At 39.8% G+C, this 17,746-nt stretch overlaps 1 protein-coding gene across 3 annotated transcripts in view; it reads left to right on the top strand.

Moving 5' to 3' along the window:
- The window catches only part of TUT4 (terminal uridylyl transferase 4), a 41,027-nt gene that overhangs the window by 824 nt on the left and 22,457 nt on the right, over positions 1-17,746 (top strand). For all 3 annotated transcript variants that reach the window (XM_027894450.1, XM_027894441.1, XM_027894456.1), the window contains exons 2-6: positions 7,196-7,868; positions 9,555-9,718; positions 12,841-12,957; positions 15,004-15,181; positions 17,135-17,223. In XM_027894450.1, coding sequence (XP_027750251.1) covers positions 7,307-7,868; positions 9,555-9,718; positions 12,841-12,957; positions 15,004-15,181; positions 17,135-17,223 — 1,110 coding nt within the window. In that variant the 5' untranslated portion in view covers positions 7,196-7,306. The remainder of the gene's footprint in view (positions 1-7,195; positions 7,869-9,554; positions 9,719-12,840; positions 12,958-15,003; positions 15,182-17,134; positions 17,224-17,746) is intronic.

The raw sequence follows: 17,746 nt of genomic DNA, 5'->3' as shown, positions 1-17,746 counted from the left end.
TGCTCTTTGGATAGTCTGACCCCAGATAGTTATGACATAATTATTTCCGTGACAAGAAAAGTAAGCCAGCCGTGGAAGTATGACTTAATTACAGTATCTGGCAGAAGGTGCTATATTAGGAGTAAGAGGTCTCTTTTGCAAAAACCAGTTTTGCACTGAGCTTTTTCAATAATTTTTCTACTTAGCTTTAGTGAAAATACCTTCATAAAATTAATTTTGGGATAAAATTGCAATTTCCCAGAACGTACATATTGGGATATGTTCCCAGAAGATAAACACGGAGGGATCGGAGAGTTCCTTCTGTGTTCTGTTCTTGCACAGAGGGCAGCTGGGACTTTTTTCTCCCACCTCAGCTTGCAGTGGAAAAGAAACTGCTGGATGCTGTGGGACACCTGCACAGTGCAGGGCATTTACCTGCTTCTTCCTCTGAAGGGAATTGCTGCTGTGGGGAGGAAAAAAGGGGAGCAGGATTTCCCTGTGTCCTACTTGAAAGCAAGATATCCCTGGGGAGCTCCTGTAAAATGTCTTGTGGATCTGCTTGTCAGAGTGGTAGCTTTGGATTGTGTGTTCACAGTGATGCCGTAAGGCAGTTCAGAATTTTGCCCAGCTGAGAGTATATCCCGTTTTCTACTTGTAATGCTGGCTTTTGAAATTTTACAAAGCATTTCTACTAAATTAACTGTTTTTGTCACTGGCTTAATGAAATAATGTCATGCTGGTACTGACTTGTATTGAGAACTTGCAGAAAGAAGGACCTGCTATTTCTTAGTGAATTAATTCACACAATGGAAGCAATCCAGTGGAAGTCAACATTTCTGGTGCTTCTGGCATATTGAGAAGATTTTGTGTATTGTTTGGTAAATTGTTAAACTTAGAAGTACTAAAAACTAATTACTTTTTTTTTAAATTTTTACCTTTTTTTTCTTTTCATCAGAAATGCATGCATACGTGCAGAGGTACTCCTACTGTTTCCTTGGTTCACAATTTTGATTCTAAGGTTTCAGCACATCTTTGGAAAAAAACCCGATTTATGAGATGTTCTTAGATTTTTTTTTTTTCTGTTGATGTATGAAATACTATTTTCTGCAAGAAGTTTGCAACTGGTGTGAAGTAGTTCACAGGCCATCCCTTCCTCAAGGATTCCAACTGGGGTGAAGGGATCGTTATTGCTTATGTAGGAGATCCAGATGCCACCAATCCATACTGCTGTATTTTTATTTAGCATAAGCACCACACAAAGGGAGGTAAAGAGCAAGTTGGTTAAACTGAGCTCGGTGTGTGGCTGCTCTTTAAACCAGTTCCGTGATCCCTTCAGGTCTCCGGAAGCCACTTCAGCCTCTGAAAGGCTTTAAACCTGGGCATTGCTGTGCTGTGTTTTTTTCAGCCTCCTCAGGGGCATTGGTGCAAATGTTGTGTGTGTGTGTGTGTAAAGTTGGAGCTACCTCGGAGCAGGTTCTGCTCTGATCACAGCATGTGTGTCACAGCATACGTGAGATTTGGGGCAGGTGCTGCTGTTCCTCTGGCTCCAGTGCTTGCTGCAGTCGGCTGTGGAGCAGACTGACAGTAAACCCCAGCATCAGAACCAAAATGGACTAAAGCATGAGAAGCCTGTATGAAATGGAGAGGTAGAGAAGCTGGTGTAACTTAGTTACACAGCTGGTGTGACAGAGGATGGCTTTCCCCAGGCAGGGGGAGTCAGCAGCAGTAGTAGGGTCAGAAAGTGTGTTCTTGGCATTGGGTGATGGTGACGTGCCTCTCTCTCACCTTCTCTGTGAGTCACCCTGTGCTGTAGAAAAAACAGTGTCAGTGCAGAGAGAGTGATCTGTAACAGGCACATCCCTTACAGATCTCACATCCAGCAGATTTTGCTCATTTCATAATTCAATTGTGAGATATTTGCACCTACATACATTACTATGTTTTGTATCAAGCGAGGCCTTTCTTGTTACTTCAGTTACTCAGCAGTACTTTTGTAATTCAGATATCATCCTGTTACAGTTTTATATATTTTTACTTATATATACATAGTTGTTAATATAGTGATCACTCCTTAGAAGTTTTCAATTGTAAATACAGCATCAGTTTCCTACTGAGTTCTGTAGTTTCACTGAGCCCAGAGTGCGTTTTGTTGCGTCCCTGATTTGTGTGTTAAATTTTGGGCGCACTGTACTGGCTTTCTTCTAGATAGATTTTGGGAATATTATACTTACTAAGATAAATTCTATAGCTTGAATTAACAGAGAGATCTGAAATGCTGTGTAGCACTTGTGTTTGTTACTAAGAATACCGATGGGTTTAGTGCTGCTGGAGCCTGAGGCGCTTTAGTGCCCAGTAATCTCTGGTAGTTTTAGTTTTAAGTGCTTTGGAAAAATATCAAGAATCCATAATAGTTATGTCTTGTTCATCATAAAACAAACATAAATGTGTGATAACTTTTAAAAATTATTGACACAGAACATAGGAGAGGCTTGGATGGTTTGTAGAAGTTCTCGGACAGAAAAATAGGCCTAAGGCTGTAAACAGTCCATAAAAGCCCCTGTTCCCCAGCATATCAGGGGTGTCTGTGGACATTACCTGTGTTGCAATATGAACAGAGTGCAGAAGACAACCTTTCCTCTTGTTCCTGCCTGGCTGTAACCTTTGCTTGCAGAATTTCCTTTTATTTTTGTGGAGGAAGTTCAGCTGGGCTATATTGGTAAAGAGGCGAGGGGGGCACTGAGGTTAATCACCCCACTTACTGTGGAAAGGCTGGCTGGGAGATTTGAGCTTAAGGACAGTCATAATGGGGCAGATAAAAGCAGGCCTTGGATAAAATACACGTGTCCCTATCTCAAAGGAGGGAATGTTTTATAGAAGGAGAGCGATAACACTTATGTTTGTAGTACTGTCACTGTTTATATTTAATGGAGTACTCCCTGGGGAAACAAAACTTGCAAGCCTGTTCACTTTCCCTTCAGTTACTCTTGTTACTTTTGGACCTTTCAGCCAGTTGGAACCGTGTTTTAGAGCATATTTGAAGTAATGTCAAAAGATTATCGAGTTTGTGTGTGTTTTCTGGAACAATCCTGGCTCGGTAAAGGAGAGGAAGTTCCATTTCTCATAGGGAATAGCTGCAAACCAGTCCATGGGTATGTTCCCCCAGCCCCCGTGGGGGTGTTGCCCCAGTCCCAGCACGTCTCCTGTGTTTGCCCACAGGGCTGTGAGCGAGACTGTGACTGGGGAGCACAAAATGAATGTGTAGGAAACCAGGTACAGGCAGTTCTGCTCCTAATGAAATGATGAAGAAGAAATGCTTTGCAGAAGAGCAGCTCAGAATGCAAGAGTTCACAGTTTGACTTGCTTTTATTTTTGAAGAGGCCCTGTTTATGTCAAAGTTTGACCCAAAATGTGTGTGTTTGAGGGAGTTAAGTACAGTAGAGCAACTCGAGAGGAAGAAGTGGAAAGGTAAATGAGTAGAAATAGCTCTTGAAAGTTGTTTTGCTTTCTTTTCCCCCCTAAGCCTTACCCTGAGTTTTTGCAATTCAAATGTAGAATTTTCTAATGCTAGTCTGGGAGGTGGAGGAAAGAATTGAAACTGGCAGAAATGAAAGTGAAACATTCTCACTCCTTTGTTTCGTGAACCTAAAACTATTTCTAAGCCAAGCTGATTTTAAACATTTCTAATTCGGTTGCTGTAGGTATGTATAGATTTAATAATTTCTAGAGCTTGAGGTCAGATAGTATCTTGTCTGACCTCAAGCAGTTGTATTTCAGCCAGATTATTTTTCTAAAAGAGCCAAGAGCTGGGCTAGAGTTCAGAGGAGCTCCTGGCACTGTACTTCAGAAAGCAAAGGAAACCAAGTCCCCTGTAACTCCGGGGTAGTGAATAAATGAGATATGCTGAGATGCCTTCTACAGGTTGATCACACCCTCCTTTGCAGACACGGGTGAAAAGCTCTGTTTTTGTTGCCAACCTGTCTGGGAAAAAAAATCTTGTTTGATTGCAGACCTGGCAGTTTGGTATGAGCCTGAGCCTGTGAACAAGATGTGCCATCCAGGTTTCCAGAAAGATGCCACCTCAGCACTGATTCACTCCACTCCAGTGTTTTGTTTCCAACCGTGTTATTTTTTTCAGAGGCACTCCTTTCCCTCTCCCTGGTTCCCTCTCTCCCCTCTCTCATATGTAGATGGCCAATATCTGACAGAGGAATCTTTTTGAGACCCTCTTGGGTTTAGGAGTGGTCTCTGCTTTGTTTCTCGTGTTAAGTTTTAATAGTTGGTTTACCTTGCAGTTCTTTGTGAGATGGTAATTTGGCACTGTTGAGTATTTTGCAGCAGTTTAAAATAATTTCAGCATTAAAAAGTAAAAGGAAAAAAGAAACAAAAAGCAAAAAAAAAAAATCCCCAAATTCAACATTATTATCGCACTTGCATTTCAGATCCTGCATTTCATTGAGGAACTCTAAACTTTTCTTGTCTTATGAGATGTCATGACCTCTTTTTATTCATATTTCTGAGGAATAAGGAATATATCTGTGGGGTTTTTTTAACATTAGCTACTTGCATTTGATTACACTCACTCTCTAGATATGTCATATTATCACAGTACTCAATTTATCAGCTGGATTCTATTTTTTATGAACAGTCTCCTCAGTTGTTTTTTCCCATCACATTTGTACATTTGATTAAAGATTATATATTCTCTTTGAATATATAACCGTGTATTTCATTGAATGGACGAGATCAAATAATTTGAATAATTTTTGTGGATTTTTTTTTTAAACCTTCTTTCCAAATATGACTCCAACAACTTGACACATACCAAAAAAAAAAAAAAAAAAAAAGCAGAGCAATCGGAGGCCCCACTTTTCCTGCCATGCCGGACTTCCACGGCAGCTTTGATGTGGAAGTGGTGCCAACAGGAGTTGTCCCCACCCTGCGAGTTGTTTGTTATTGCCGGCCGTGCTCCTCCTCCTCCTCCTCGCGGTGCCAGCTGTGTGTTAGGCAGGGTTGGGGTTCCAGTTTGGTTCCCTGCGGAAGGCGCGGGGCAGGAGCAGCCCGAGGAGCTGGTGAGGAGCTGGGCTGGACCGAGGGTGTCGCTGCTGCCGTCAGGTTGGTTCCGCCCGCCCTGGAGAGGCCTCGGCGTGTCAGGGGGGTGTGGGGTCACAAACGCGCCAGAAATGAAGCGGAATTGATGTGTGTGTGTGTGTGGGGGGGGGCTTTTTTGTTGCTTTGGATGGTTTTTCCCCCTCTTGAGGCTGAACAAGTGAAACAGGAAATAGTGTAGAGTTCAAAAGTCCTGCTCTGCTTTCCCTTTGGTTCCATTAAAAAACCCAAAAGCACAGTGGAGTGTGAAGAGGGTCCATCCTGTCAGAGGTGTAACACTCCATCTGTAGGGCAGAGCTCTACGTGGGCTCAGGCACTGCAGGAATCCAGGTTTAGCCAACCTAGTGAGCTCTGGAAGTGGGATCCTGCTGGGATCCTGCTGCTGTTTGACAGGAGTTGCTGGGGGAAAGGCAAGTCCAGAGGCAAATACTGGTTCATCTTCTTCATTTTTTTCATCTAGGAGTACGAACCAGGTGCAGTCAGTGTTACATAGGAAATAGTTGTGATATTAACTAATTGTGTTTCTGAGATAAAATACTTAGCCATTGCTACAGATTTAGGAATACAGATTTTTTTTTTTTTCTTCTTCTTCAGGTTTTTTGTTTTGCTAAAGACTGTGGCGCTCACTCAGCTTCAGGAAAATTCTTGTGGGTTTTGTTCATTTCTTTGCTTTTCATTTTTGAAAGATAATATGTATTTTCAGTTATCTCAGTGGAGACTTTAGATAACCATTTTAGTACGTGCTTTGTGTCCTGAAGTAGTTTCTGATTTGTGTCTCTTTAAAGTGAGAGAGAGGTAGTAACTATATTATACAGGCTGAAAAAATGTTACTGTCTTTTATACTGATAATATTCAGGAAGGTGGATTTGTGTGTGTTCTTTTTTTTTTTTTTTTTTTTTTTTTTTTTTTTTTTTTTTTTTTTTTTTTTTTTTTTTTTTTTTTTTTTTTTTTTTTAAACAGACATTTTAATCTGATCTTTCTGGTTCTTATTATTAAAGTACAGCAGTACGTTGGGATACTTTTAATAGTTGTAATTTTTAGACTTTTCTATTATTCCTTTTCTTCACTAAATTATGAGCTACTTGTTTTGATGGGTTCTCTGAAACCCAGATATGAGCTGGACAGGAAAGAGAGAAACTCTGCACTCCATACCTTGTTATAGTTTTACAAAATTTATTTTCATTTATATCTAATACTTCATTCTCATAATTTTTAATTGCTATCTCAAAGTTATTTAAAACAAAATCTAATTTCTTGTGACAGATTTTCTGTATTAAAAAGAACATATCTATATTTCTGTATTAAAAAGAGTAATGCCTTACAAACAGACCACTTACTCATAACTTCCCATTGGAAAGAGCCTTTAAGCTGTGGCCAACATCAAGCTCAGATGATTACACACCACCCAAAGCTCTGAGGTTTAGATGAGTAAAGTTAATCTGCAGCTAAACAAAATATTTACTATTTGTGGGCTTTCTTTGCCAAGCAAAATCTCCTTTAATTGTTGGCAGTTAACTTATATGAGAGCTGTATGTGTCAAAAGTTTGCTGAGTATCTTTGGGTGCAGGTGGTCAGTCAGGTTTATTATTAATGCTTTGCATTATAACTCTAAATGCTTCTTGAAATCAGTTAATAAAATGGAGCTTGCTTGCTGGAAGCAGAATTAGTTTTCTCTAGTGGCTAATTTGAGCTGTGTATTTATTGAGTGGGATTTTTTAGATGTGTTATTTTTTTTTTAATTTTTTCCAGTGTAGTTGCAGACATCTTGGTTCTTGTTTTTGCTCAGAAAGCCAGAAATAGGAAGGAAAAAAAAAAAGCAAGCTGTTGGCAGGTTTATTCCAGTGTTTTTTGCAGTGTTCTGCCATTTTTCATTTCTTAATATCCCCTCCTTTTTTAAATACAAATCCAGATGATCAACATTTTCACGAGTTTAATACCGAATGTGTTATGAAAATTCACTTATACCTGGGGGGGAGGGGGGGAATAAGCTTCCTATAATAATTTGTAGTTCCACATTTCCCTTAGAGAAGTTTATTTAATGTGCTGTCTACACAGAGCTTTAATTTTTTTCCTTCCATTTAAAAACATCTTCTCATTATTTCCTCGGCAGACAATCAGCTACGATCCTTGCCTGCACAGAGGATTTAAAATCAACTGCAAATTGCTGAAGAATTGCACTTCAAGTGGTCTCAAGAGGCAGGAGAAGCAGGTCTTCACTAGAATGGAAGAGGCCAAGAGCTCAAAGAATGGAAATCATGACCCAAGGAAGTCTGTCCGTCTCGTCTGTGAGGAAGGCAAACCTGTCAAAGTCACAATTAATCAAAATTACAAACATAATAGGAATGACAAATCTGTGAAGGATGTTGGGAGAAGTTCTCCAAGTGGGAATAGCAGCAAAAAAAGTAAACAAAATGATGTTTGTTCTGAGAAACAAGGGGAAAATAAATCATGCAAAGTAAATAGTTGTAGTCCTGGCACTAAAGATACGGGAGCAAACGCTCAGGATCGAAGTCATGGGAAAGCAAAAAAATTCTCTAATTTATCATCGGCAATGGAAAACCTGAAACAGCCAAAAGCCCAGGCAGGGGGAGAAAATGCTCCAGGCTCCCACATTTCAGGGAATGGGGTCGGAATGGAAAGCTTAACAGCTACACAGAAAGGGAAACTGGTGCTGGAAAATCCACTGGGAGTTCCTGCTTTGAAGGCTGGTGTTGATCAGACTGGTGATCCTGGTAAGGCTGCTGCAGATCAGAGGAAAATGGAACATAAGCCTGATGACTTCAGTGAGTATTAGTTAACACTGCTTTATTCCATTTTCTTCTGGTGCGTTTGTGAACAGGCTGAAAAGGGCTTTGAAATATTTCTGTTCCAGTATTTTCCTCACACAGAGAAAGTTGCTGGTTGCATTTAGAGAGAACATACTGTTAATACGAGCATTTTGCTGGGAGAACAAGAGATTATGGTAATAGCTGTCCTTTCTTCTTATGCCTGAGACCTAAACATCTTTGTAAGCTACTTAGTGTGTGTGGGTTTCAGGCAATTTTGTGAATATAGTGCCTTATGAAGGGGGAACCCTTCATAATAACATTGCTGCTTATGGAAATGCCAGTTATTACTGCTTTTCAGAGGGGGAAAATCAGCAAGAAAAGTTCTTTATCATAAGTAGGAGAAAAATAGTTATTTTTTTTTTCCCATGACTGTTGTGCTCTTTTGGTTACTAAAAATGTTTAAAATGGGTTTTGGCAGATGGCTTTTTGATTGAGGAAGCTCTGGAATATGTATCATCCATCAGCAGATACCCTTATGAGCGTGCCATTCTTCTATGTATTTTTTAATGTCAAAATTAAATATATTGATCAGGCTTTGTCTCATCAGGCTAATTCCGTAGTTCAGGATTTGTCACACTCTTTTAGAGTGCATTTTTCATCTCTAAGATGCTATCCCAGTGCAGACCTTCTGTTTGAGGTATTTCCCACAGCTACAGGGACTTTTGTGAATATTGCCTGTACAGCAGTTGCTTGTATGGAAATAGTAGGAAAATAGTAGGAAATAGTAGGGAAATAGTAAAGTGTGTATTTTTTCAGCTGTCTTAATAAAATTTAAGAGGAAAACCAGGTTGAGGTGGCAGCATCCTGTGCTCAGTCAGCTGTTTGTAGACCACCACCACCATATACTGGGGGGACCATCTGTCACTGAGAAACCAGGACTTGGAAACTTACTCAGTTTGGCTTCCTCGCTGCTCTGGGGGCACAGATCCCACCTGAAAGGAAAGAAAAAACAACAAAGCCCAAATAACCCTCACTTTTGCTTATGTAAAAACGACAGGAATAATTTGCTGTAGGTGTTGGTGCGGATTAGTGGCCTGTGACCAATCCATAGGCATCTGGAGGAACTGGCCCTTGGCAGCTGCCCTGGGTTTGGGAGCAGCAGCGTTCCAGAGCTGGGGGTGGGGAGGTGTCACAGTGTGTTCAGGTGCAGCTCCAGCAGCTTCCAAATTGAGGGCCTGAACTGCCTGGTGACTGGCTCTGTAAGGTCACATGGGGGAATGGCTTTAGGGCACTTCTGTGATTTATTCCCTGAAAATGTGCTGCGGACAATAATTTTATGCCTAATATGTCTTATATCTGTTCCAGTAGGGTGTCAGGGTCTTGCATACTCTGTTCTGCATAACAAAAAAACCCCCTTTCTTGCCCTAATAAGAGACTGTGAAGTTATGACTGAAACATAAAATTGAACTACCATTTTTTAAACTCTTTTTGATAGCACTCTCAGTAGCAGACTAGTCTCTGAAGTCTCTCTAAAATACTGGTTAACATACTGGAAAGATTCTAACATTTAATATGATTCTGGCCATCCTTTGGAAAAAAAAAAACCTGGAATGTAGCTCTAATTTGTGTTCGGCTCTTATCTAATTTTCACTTTTCCTCTCTGTGAGTTATTCTGAAGAAAGTAACTGTTTCTTTCCCTAGGTAAAATCAAGAATTCTGAATCAACAAAAGAACATACTTTGGAAGCAGATTATTTAGAAACCACTGCTGGTCTTGATGAATCCAATCTGACAGTTGAACAGCAACTGGGATTGAAACAAGCCGAGGAACGGCTGGAAAGGGATTATATCTCCCGACTTGAGAAAGTAGGTTGGGGTATTTATCAGATAAAGAAGAAAATGTGTGTCCTCTCTCATTATCATCACCATGTTTTGGTTGGGTGGTATTTCTGCTACAGCTTCTTTTTCTCTCTTCTTAATAACAAATCACCTGATGGTCTAGGATTTATCCCTGGGAGTTGACTGGTCAGTCATTGTGGCTGATGATACGGCTTGGAAACTTCTGATTCCTTTTGTGGCATGTGTAGCCTTTGTAGAACAAGATTTTTTAACTCTGCAGACCTAAAGGTTTCCAGTTCCATTGTTTACATAAGATTTTCTGGAAAATCTGGTTCCCTGGAAACTCAGAAGGCAGGATTGAGCAGAATTTTTTGCTCTCTTTGGTGGCCCAGTCACTTATGTTGGGGATGACCACTTACAGATCTTCATCTAAACTGCTCTTAATAATATCTCCAGTGAAACAACCCCCAAGTCAGTGTGGGCAACCCAGGAGCTTTTCTAGATGTCTAATTCAGGTGTCTCTTTTAGTGTTTTAATTTCTCTTGTGTTGTCCAAGGAAAATAACCGTAAGTTTATTACTTCCTTTTCACACCATCTGCACACTGGAAGATCATTACCATTCTTCCAGTCTTCCCTTCTTTAGACTCTAAACTGGCCATGCCATTTTCAGTCTTCCCTGTAGATAGGAAAGCTGACTTCATCTGTCTGAAAGGTGGCATTTTTGTTGAGCATCTGTTTTTTTTTAGCAGCAGTAGGATAGTGGCTTGTAGTTTGACTAGCAATGATCCCCATAGCCTTTCCTTCAGAGATGATCCATCAGGTGTTCCCAGCCCTGGGTTTCTTGCAGTTGGCAGTACCTAAGGAGGAATGACACGTTGCTGTGGTATTGTTTAGTGGCAGCTTATTTATTCCATTTCTCTAATTTGTAGTAGTTCCTGAATTTTTTCGTATTTTACGTCTTCTGTATCCCCTCCTAAAGTTTGTGTCTGTCACATTAGCAGTCAGCACACCCTCTGTTGCATTTCCCAAGTCTGCAAAAAAGTGGGGATATTTCTGACCCCCCCAAGGACCCCTGCTGAGAAATCCTTGGCCCGTGCTTTGAGGTGTGTGTGCTCTGTGCTCCCACCTTACTGTTCTTTATTTGGATAGTGTTTATGGTCTCCTTTGGAGGCTGAGACTGTGACAAGTGACAAAAACTTTGTAAAATTCAAGATACAACATCTGCTGCTGCTGCTTCTTCAAGCACTTTAAAAAAAGCATCCCTACGTTTGGGTTAATGCAATTTGTTTGTAGCAGATCAGGTTGTCACCTTTGTCCCTGTGTGCTTATTAATAATTCACTGCAGTATTTTTCTGAATGCTGATTCTGACTGGTCTCTAATTCCTTGGCTTATCTCCTTTAGCCTTTTAAAGATATTCATAAGTTTCTCTTTGCTTGTGATCTAGAACCTTCCCATTCTCTGTGAGTTCTTTAAAGTACAGCTGGCTGTGTTATAGATTAGCTCCTTGAATATCCAAGGACAAATTTCATGAGGCCTGGCTCATTTGGATGCATCTGTCTTACTCAGCTAGTAGTCTGTAACTTTTTTGTCTTGCTGTTTTGAGTTCTTGCCCCTTTCATAGCAGTTAAGCATAACTAGAGGATTAAAAAAGTCTTTACAATAAGGGCAAAATAAAAGTTGGTACTTGATTCAGCCTTTCTGGCAACATCTATTGACATAATACAGCAGATCAATATTGTAAAGAAATACACAGATTTTTAAAATACTTTTATTGCTGATGCTCATTTTATTATAGAAGAGTGGTCAAATATTATTGAACTGCTTCGGTCATCAGGTATCAAATATGGGAATCTTCCCAGCTAGCCAAGTGTAACTGTCCATCAGTTGTTTCCCAAATGGATGTTTAATTTCATTTTACTAGGTATCTGTCTCACAGAAAGTAAGGATAAAGAGAATTACTAATTAAAGCATAATGACAATGTTATTTTACATTGGTATTTACTCTGCATTTGGAGAATATCAGACTTTTTTTTTTTTTCCGAAAGCAAAAGGTCAAACTCATGAAATGGAAAAACCTGCCCAAATTTAGCAGTGGTTTATGTTTCCATATAGCAAGTCAAAATTTGTTTAACTGACCTGTGGTCTACCTTAGTGTCTTAAAATGGTGTTCTCTGTTCATTCATTGTTATGTCACTGCTTAAACACCTGCTTTTTGGTTGTAGTAAATACAGATGTATTTACTCGGATGAAAACGTGAAGTAGGGTCAGAAAATACAAGTGCAGGATGAGCCAGGGAAAGGGAGGTATTTGCAGACAACACCTCCCCTTTTCTGCCTTTAAGTCTGGTGGATCTTAAGGGTCTCCTGGTTGAATAAACTCCCCAGCATCCTCTCTTGGGCTCTCTGAGAGCAGTGATCTCCCTTCTTCCCCATCATCTCTGGAGGTTTGGCTGCTTTTGGCAGACTTGGACCTCCCCGGTGGCCACTCTCCATTTGTGCTCCACCTCTCCCAGCCTGTCTGTACAAAAAGGTGCTTGTTCTGCACGTTTCTCCAGTTCTGGGCATCCCAGATTATTCATCAAAGTGGAACATCATCAGAGATCGCACCTTGTTCAGCATCATTAGTGAGTGGTGATGTTCCTCCTCGCTCCCTTTTTCACGGGCCAAACCTGCAACCCTTGCACAGAGTGCTGGGAATGTGCTGCCAACCCCCTCATCAGCTGTCAGCACACACACAGCAGGTAACATGAGGAATACTTGCCATTTTCTCCTCACAGAAAGGAGGGTAAATGCAGGCATTTGTTAAATCCAGTTCTTGTCAGCCTGAGCTGACAAGGGAATGGTTTCCTAGCCTTTAGGTCAGTCTTAGGAAGCATAAACTCTTCAGTCTTAATCATTCCTCACAAAAATGTCCTGAGAAGTATCAGGTTTAAGTTGTCTCCCTTCCTTTCCTTGCTTTCCCCACTTGCCATCCAGGTAAAAAAACCATTTCTACTGGTTTTATTTGAAGATTACTGAATGTTTGCAAAGCACCTTGACTTTAAAAAAGTGTTACATACAGTTTATTATTCAAAGTATTCAAAATATTGAGTTTTTCAGCCACTATTGGGAGAAATATTTTCTTTTAATCTCTGGCCCTTTCTCCTCAGCGCTCCCCAGAATACACCAACTGTCAGTATCTATGCAAGCTCTGCTTAGTTCACATTGAAAACATCCAGGGAGCTCACAAGCATATTAAAGAAAAACGGCATAAGAAAAATATAATGGTAAGTTAAGGATAATTTGGGCTTTTTGTTTGTTTGTTTCTCTTTAAACATGTGTTTTTTGTTACGTGGTTTGTTTTCTTTGGTCACGTTCATTTAGGTGAAAGTTTGTGTGCTGAGCAGAGATGCACAAATTTCTGTTTTCTGGTGGAGAGGAAGGGCTTGATGGTCTGTCCAGGCAGAGAGGAAAGAACATTTTTGGTCACTGCTTCAGAGTTAGTGTCTCTGAGCAGTGGGCAGTTCATCATACTTTTTTTTAGTAGCAGAAGGCAAGGTAACTTAAGTGAGAAATATATGTATTATATAGAAATATAATTAGATTGTCTGTTTTTTTTCCAAAAGTAATGCCATTGGTAATAAGATCTCCAGGGACTAGAGGTGGGATGGGAATGTTGGGTTTTTGGTTTTTTTTTTTACTTAGTCTGACTTGGGAAGTTTAGTAGTTACAGGATGGAGGGAGACAGTTCCTGAGTCACTCATCATCTGGTTGGGTTTATAACTGTGTTTGATATGAAAAGCAGTTCTAAGGCTTACAAAGAGAAAAGCAATTTCTTTATCAGACACCACGGTGGTGTGGTTTGCTCAAGAGAACTTTTACGTGCTTGAAATCCAATAACAAGTGCCCAGATTTTCCTGCCAGCCCGTTTTTGTAAATGCTGATGAAGAACTACGAATTCCCCAGTGTGTTGGGGTTTGGGATTTAAATGGTTAAAATTAGCCTTCCTACAACCATTCCCCAAAATTTGGTCAAATTACTTTCTCCTGTTCTTGGGTATTTCTTACCATACTTCTGTTTACTGTTAATGCTCTAATTCCATAAAGTGTGCAAGTCCTAACCTGGCACACTCTGGGTGCCATAAATCCATTCCATCTCCCAAAGTAACCTTTTTGTGTTCAGTGATATTGGTAAAGGATTCTGCTGCTCTAAATGTCTGCTAAATTGCATCATGGAAAAAAGAATGAACCATGTTTGATATAAAAACACTTTCTTGCCCTGCTTTTCATCTGGACATGGAGATAAGAATTGAGGGATGGGATTTCTTTGCTGCTGAATGGAATGCTGGGGGACAGGGGAGGGACAGGGAGCAGTTTGGGTGTTTAACTATGGTCTCCAAATGGCTTTGTGTTCTGTGCCACGTTGTAGTGATACATATGTAACTGTCTGAATGTTACTGCATAAAATATCCTGTGTACAGCTCCAGGAGATACATGACCATCAAATAAGCTCAGTAGCAGCTGTGGTTTCCCAACTCAGGAAAAATCCTAAAGTAGTGACATAAAAAAACCCTTTAAAAATGCCCATATTCTTTCTGATGCTAAATCTGTTCAGATAAGAACAGAAGAGTTGAGAAATGCAGCTTAGAGCTAAGCAAACATTTTCATACTGGACTTTGGGCTTTTTAGTGCTTTATGTTATGGCTATTATTTATTTCTGTTGTCAGTCACATATTTCATTTAGTTGGTGAATTTATGAAACAAGAGATTGTTGTACTTAGTCCCGAATGACCTGATGCATCTGACATGTTCTTGCTGTTGGATTAGATGCACTAAACCCAGTGCTTTCTGGCACCAGCTGTTTAAGCAGCAAAAGAACTCAAATTATAAAAATTCCTTGGAGCTGGGAATACTTTTCCTGCCTCTGATACCTTTCCTTCAAGTACAACCCACTCTGGAGAAATCCGTGCGACTTCTGCAGCTCAGTTACTTTTATTACGTGGTAACAACTACAGCTTTTTATTTTCATGGCTGAATTGTGTTTCAGAACTGTCAGAAAATGTGGCTCAGAAATGGAACACAGCAGATTTCCCCCCCACTTGCCAGCTGTGAGACACCATTCTCTATTTTAAACCCTGAGCATCTGCTGCCACTCCTGGGAGCCACACTGTTGGATTGGTTGGGCTCCTGCCTTTGGAAGTGTTTGGTCAGGACACCACATAAATAGGAGAACACAAACAGGAAACAGTGGGCTCTGATGTCATACGGTAGCATGAGATAACCTTTTTTCCTTCAAATATTAATTATTACTTGTATTATCCAATAATTACACAGGAAAAGCAAGAGGAGAACGAGCTGCGGGCCCTGCCACCCCCCTCTCCTGCACAGTTGGCTGCTCTGAGCTTTACCCTCATCCAGGCAGCACATGAACAAGGCATCTCAGATGAGGACTTCAGAATTCGTCAGGAGATTGTAAATGAGATGGAGAAAATTATTCAGCAGCCCTTACCAGGTATTCAGTGTTCTTCTTTTCCTTTAGGTGAAAATTTTTCTCTATTTTTACATAGATTTTGATCCCTTCATCAATGGTGAATTGATGAATTTGGGTTAAATTATCTTGATATTATACACTGTTAAGATATGCAGTTGATTTTAAAGGAACTAACAAAAATTTAAAAAAAAAGGAAAATATGATTGTGTTTATTTGTCCTTTTCTCTGATATATATTAATTGAAGTTATTGATTCTTTTTAAAGTGGTGAGATCATCCAACAGGAAGATAATATTTGACATTCTTTGCATTGATTTCCCATCATCTGTAGTTAACAGACTGGGAGTTTGAGAGCAGAGTTTTGGAGCTGTGGTGATGCTGACATTATGGTAACAGTGGTTTGGTGTTTAGTTCAGCTGAACAGAAGAGAATATTAATCTCATTGCCAAAAATTTTTCAGGCTTCTTATTTCATTTATATTGAAACTGAGTGTTGTTCTATACTGTCCTTTTATTTTATAAATACCTTTTTTTCCCCCTTTACTCTATGAAAATATAGCAGTAGGAAAGATTTTGTTAGCTGCAGGATGAGCAGCTTTAGTTTCAGGTGCTCTGTTAAATATCTGCTTGAATATAAGGTGCTAAATAGCATAAGACAAAGCTTTTTTACATAACATTTTAACATAAATACTATTATTTTACTGTTACTTGTCTGGCTGACTTGTTTGAACTGATGAACTTCTGTGGAGGTGTAGGGGTAGTGGAAGGGGAGCCTGTAACAGTAAATGACAGGTGGTTGTTCTCCTTTTTAGACTCAGCAATATTTTAGTGAATGTGTTTTCCTAAGCTGTAAATTAGGAAAAACTGAATTAATGCGCAGAGTAGAAAACATGGAATGCTCTGGCATGATTTTCTCTTGAGCTCACATTAGAACTATGCAAAAATTGTTACTATTATGAAAAGCCATTGAAAATAATTTCAAATCATTATTATTAACCATACAGACATTCATTTTGAGAGGACTGGTTTCTAAGTAGTGAAAAATAGGTTATTTTCTCTTCTAAGAATAATTTTCTGATTGAGAGAGTTTGGTCAAAACACACATAAAGGTCCTGATTAAAAATACAAGACAACCTTTGTGCTGTGAGGCTGTTTGAACACTGGCACAGGTTGCTTGGGAAGATTGTGGACTCTCCATCCTCGGAGATTTTCAAAACCCAGCTGGCCACATTTGTGGGCAACCTGCTCTAGGTGACCCACCCTGAGCAGGGGTTGGATTTGGGAGGGATTGAGAACAGTCTCAATTTTCAACTGATTTAAATATGTGAGACCCTAATAGATATTACAGGAAAGTGTTCATCTACAAAAATTGTCTCATGAAGTGGGATAAATTATTGTTTATGGAGTGGAATGACATTGCTCATGTTATTCCTGAATAGGTGCTTCCTAATTAGTTCAGATTCGCTCTGTATCTTTGTATGGAACTGTATTAACTCCAAACACAGGAATGAATCCTGGACTCTGCCTGGGATTATACTGAAGTTATGTTTTATGTGCATGGTACATAATGAATGTGCACAGAAACTTGCTGATGAGGTGAACAGAATTTTAGAACTGGCTCAGAGCTGCAGAGCTGGAGTTAACAAAAGCTTTTACAAGAAATCCTGCACTGAGACAGAGACAGTTATTACTATTTCATGGGTAGTTTTATATTAAAACCAAACAGAACTATTGGAAAAAAATCCTTTAAAACAGCTTGGAAGCTGTTGGACATGGAATTGCAGTGTTTGAATGATTTGTTTTCCTGGGATGTGTGTGGTGGAAATGACTGACCTTCCCAGGGCAGAGGAAAGGCTTCAGTGTTCATTAATCTGGGAGTACCACTTGTGAGCTGCTGTATCTAAAGCAAAGTATGCATCATCCACTGAAGAAAAATGTATTTAGTAGCTGTTAAATAATTGTTTGTCTGTCTGCAGACTGCTCCCTGAGGATGTATGGCTCCTGTTTAACCAGATTCGCTTTTAAGACCAGCGACGTGAACATTGATATCAAATTCCCCCCTAAGGTGTGTGGATATTATCTTGTATTAACTGACACTGGTTTACATCAAGGTCATCAACATTTATTTCAACTCCATTGCTTTCATCTCTTCCTGGGGCATATGGTGTTAGAACATCACAAAGCATCTCATCTTTGATTTGGTGTCAGCTGTGCTATGGGTAAAGTTAACGTTGCTTAGTAGATAACTTGAATTCTTGGGTTGCCTTTTTCTGGACAATCTTAGTTTTTCCAATTTTTTTTTTTTTTTTTAATAAGCATTGGAGCAGTATGAAAATAGTTGACTCTGGATAAGTGTGCTTTCATGTGCTCGTGATTCAGACTGTAAAATCTTGTAGGCCTTGATTCCCCCTCTTTTAAAGTTGGGGCTGGAAGGGACATTTTTTCCTTTATGGCTTAGTCACTTGCAATGAAATACCACAGCCCAATTTACAGGTTCCAGTGCAAAATTCCTGCAGACCAGTATGATTTACCTTTAAATATTGAAGCTGTTGGTATGTGATATCAGCAGCATGTTCTTGTTAGAGGCA

Source organism: Empidonax traillii, unplaced genomic scaffold (assembly GCF_003031625.1).
Source record: "Empidonax traillii isolate 1590-97213 ecotype Southwest subspecies unplaced genomic scaffold, ASM303162v1 scaffold15:size5535645, whole genome shotgun sequence".
Taxonomy (NCBI): domain Eukaryota; kingdom Metazoa; phylum Chordata; class Aves; order Passeriformes; family Tyrannidae; genus Empidonax; species Empidonax traillii.
The sequence above is the reverse complement of the archived record's forward strand: the minus strand, read 5'-3'. Positions and strand labels throughout refer to the sequence as shown.